The 2,977-nt window shown below is 72.1% G+C and overlaps 1 protein-coding gene across 1 annotated transcript in view; it reads left to right on the top strand.

Annotated features, from left to right (window-relative positions):
* SERTAD4 (SERTA domain containing 4) overlaps nucleotides 1-2,977 on the top strand; it is a 32,051-nt gene that overhangs the window by 19,850 nt on the left and 9,224 nt on the right. The window contains exon 9 of the mRNA XM_012734208.1: nucleotides 2,601-2,847. Coding sequence (XP_012589662.1) covers nucleotides 2,601-2,847 — 247 coding nt within the window. The remainder of the gene's footprint in view (nucleotides 1-2,600; nucleotides 2,848-2,977) is intronic.

Here is a 2,977-nt window from a genome sequence, read left to right as displayed (position 1 = left end):
CGTCTGTGTCCATCTGTGTCCCCCATCTGTGCCCCCGTCTGTGTCCATCTGTGTCCCCTGTCTGTGTCCCCCGTCTGTGTCCCCCGTCTGTGTCCCCTGTCGGTGTCCCCTGTCCAGGGCCAGGACGCAAGAGCCGCCTGGGCTCGTCCAGTCGCCGGCCTGACACTGCGTCTACAGCCGCCTCAGCTGCGTCGGCCAGAGACTCGGGGGCCCGAGCGCCTGGCCGGAGGGGGGCAGGGCGGAGCCGCAGTGACCCCCGCTAGGGTGAAGGCAGGTCTCCCCGCAGTGGCTGTTGCGCCCCGAGCCCATCCTGCCCGCCCCCGCACGGCCTTCACCCCGCGGCCTTGTGGTCTGGCTGGCGCCACGCCCTAGCCACAAACCGACCACCAGGCCACGGCCGCCGGCAGACCAGGGTGGGAGCGGGAGCCCCAGGCTGGCCGCCCCCATCTCCCCCACACCAGCCCACGCCCCTCGGGGTGCCCCGCCCGGCCGGCAGTTCCTGGGCTGAGGATGAGGCTGGGCCCGAAGGCCACGTTTCAGGGGCCACGGCCCGCAGTGCGCACACCAGGGAGGGGTGCCGGTCCCCCCGCGCCCAGCGCCCCCAGAATCTTCGTCTGGGCTTTCCGGTCCGAGCCGGTTGTCCGAGGTGCATTCCTCCAGGCTCCGTCCCCCCGGGGGGCCGTGGGGTGGGGGCGGCGCTGCTCCCGAGGCCCTCCCCCGGGCGCCCCGGGGCCCCCCTGGCCCTGCACTCCCCTTTCCTAGACAGCCCTGGCGGCTGCCTCAAGCGCCACAGCTCTGGTCTGGCCCCAGCTTACGGCCATGTACCCCGATTAGTGCCGAGTGGTGCTGGCCAAGTCCCCCTGCACGGTTCTAATTTGGGGGTCCCTGAGGCGGCGCCTGCCTGCAGCCGGCCTGCCTCCCTCTCCCGCTTGTGCCGGGCTGGGGCGGCCGCCCCCCTCCTCCGCGCCCCTCCGGGCCCTGGGGTTTTCTCGCGGCCCAGCGGCGGCGACTGAGGGAATCGGGGTGCCTGCAGGCCCCGGGGCGAGGCTGGGGGGCCTGGGGCAGTGTGGGAGGCCCTGGCTGCCCTGCGGGGCGGGGCCGGGTGCTTGCCCAAGGGGTGGAGGGCTGCCCGCTCTGCAGGCAGCTGGCACCGGGATTAGCATGAGAAAGAGCCGAGCAGCGGCCTGGGCTGCAGGGGCAGGGAGCTCACGCTCCAGACCCGGCTGCTGGCGCAGGAGGCGGGGTGCGCAGGAGCTCCGGACCCGGGGTGCCGCGCTGGGTGGGGTGCTGGCCCGTGCGTGGGCCCGCGGGAGGGGCCGGGGCCTGCCTCGTGCCCACCGGGCCCCCGTTTCTTACGTGCGTGAGAAGCGGAGCCCGACAGCAGGAGCCACGGGCGCCCTGGGCCGGCCAGCCCGGGGGACAGGGCAGCCCGCAGCCTGAAGCTGCCTGGCCTGAGGTCGAGGGCGCGTTCCGGGGCCCAGCCTGTGCCCCCGCTGGGCCTTACGTGTCCCCAGAGAAAAGGCCAGCAGCAGACTGGCCGTGGTGTTGGGAGCGGGCCCGCCAGGCCGCTCCAGCCGCCTCCATTCTTTCCGCCCCTTTAGAAAAACGTTTAAGGCTTCTCAAGGCCGGCCCAGGCCCCAGCTGGCCGGCTTCCTGCAAGGGCCCTCGCAGGGGCGGGTGGACAGGGGTCAGGGCACGCTGGACCCGCTGTGTGCGAGAAGGCAGACCTGGCCGGGCCACGTCTCCGCGAAGGCCCGGGCCCCGACCCTGCACCACGGCACCCCAGCGGCACGCCCCAGCCCCAACCCGCCAAGGGGGAGCAAGGGCCCCCCCAGCCTGCAGCCCTGCTCCCCGCCCGTGCAGAGGGGGCGGTGGAGATGCCCCGTCTCTGCAGGCCGGGCGTGGGCACCGGGAGCCGTGCCCGGGTGAGCCGCGCCGAGCCCCCGGCCCTGACTCGCTCACCGTCCGGGCTGACCCCGCCTGGACTGGCCGGCCCAGGGCTGGCCCCTGCGCCCCGGCGGCTCCTGGATGCGGGGCCAGATGGCAGTCAGACCCGGGGCCCGGGGGGGCCGGGCGTCGGGGACCCCACCCCGCGGTCACCCCTCGGAGAGCAGGTCTGCGGGTGACCCCGCCCCGAGGGGCTGGCTGGCTGCCGCAGCTGTTATTAGTTGTGAGAGCTCCGAAGTCGCCCAGGCTCTGACAATAAATGGCTTCTTAATAATCATTTTAATTAGCAAAAAGGCTGCCTTATTAAGGCTAATTAAAGGCAATCTGGGAGCCTTATTTTCATACAATCATAAAATTAGAGAAACAAGAGGTTGGAGAAGCGGGGATGTCGCTGCCTTTCTGCAGAGGGGTGGGGGGAGCCCCTGGGTGAGTGTGGGGCTCTCAGGCCGGGGGGCTGCCGGCAGGACTCCCCCATGCTCGGGCCCTGAGGCCTCGGCCAGCCCCCCAACCCTGGGCCCCCCCGACGCTCTCCCTGGAGCTGGTGACCCCCTCCCTGAGCTCGCAGAGAGGCGCCCCTCAAGGCCCACACTTTGCTTGACGCCTCCTGGGGACCCCAGGCCTGGCCCGTGAACACCCCCTTTTTATAATCACAGCTTTGGGGCTCTGGGTTTTTTGTCGGAGGCATTACTGGGCACGATGACCCTGAAGCCCTTCCCAGAGGCCGGGCCCGCGTGACCGGGAGACGCCGGTGGCTCTGGCCCTCCCTGGCCCGGACGCCCCGGCACAGCACCGGCCTCTCCAGTCCGACGCCCCTGCGGCTGGCTGTGGCGGGTGCCCGTCGTCGGTGGTACGAGCGGCTGACCAGCGCGGCGGACCATGGGAATGATGGAGAACACGGAGGTGCGCTGGCCGCCCCCTGCCCAGGCCTGACTCCCCTGCCCAGGCCCGGCCGCCCCCTGTCCAGGCCCGACCATCCTCCCCAGGCCCAGCCACCCCGTGCCCAGGCCCGGCCACCCCCTGTCCAGGCCCG

Source organism: Condylura cristata, unplaced genomic scaffold (genome assembly GCF_000260355.1).
Source record: "Condylura cristata isolate star-nosed mole 26May11 unplaced genomic scaffold, ConCri1.0 scaffold00050, whole genome shotgun sequence".
Lineage (NCBI taxonomy): Eukaryota > Metazoa > Chordata > Mammalia > Eulipotyphla > Talpidae > Condylura > Condylura cristata.
Note: the sequence above shows the minus strand (reverse complement) of the source record. Positions and strands in the feature narration are given on the sequence as shown.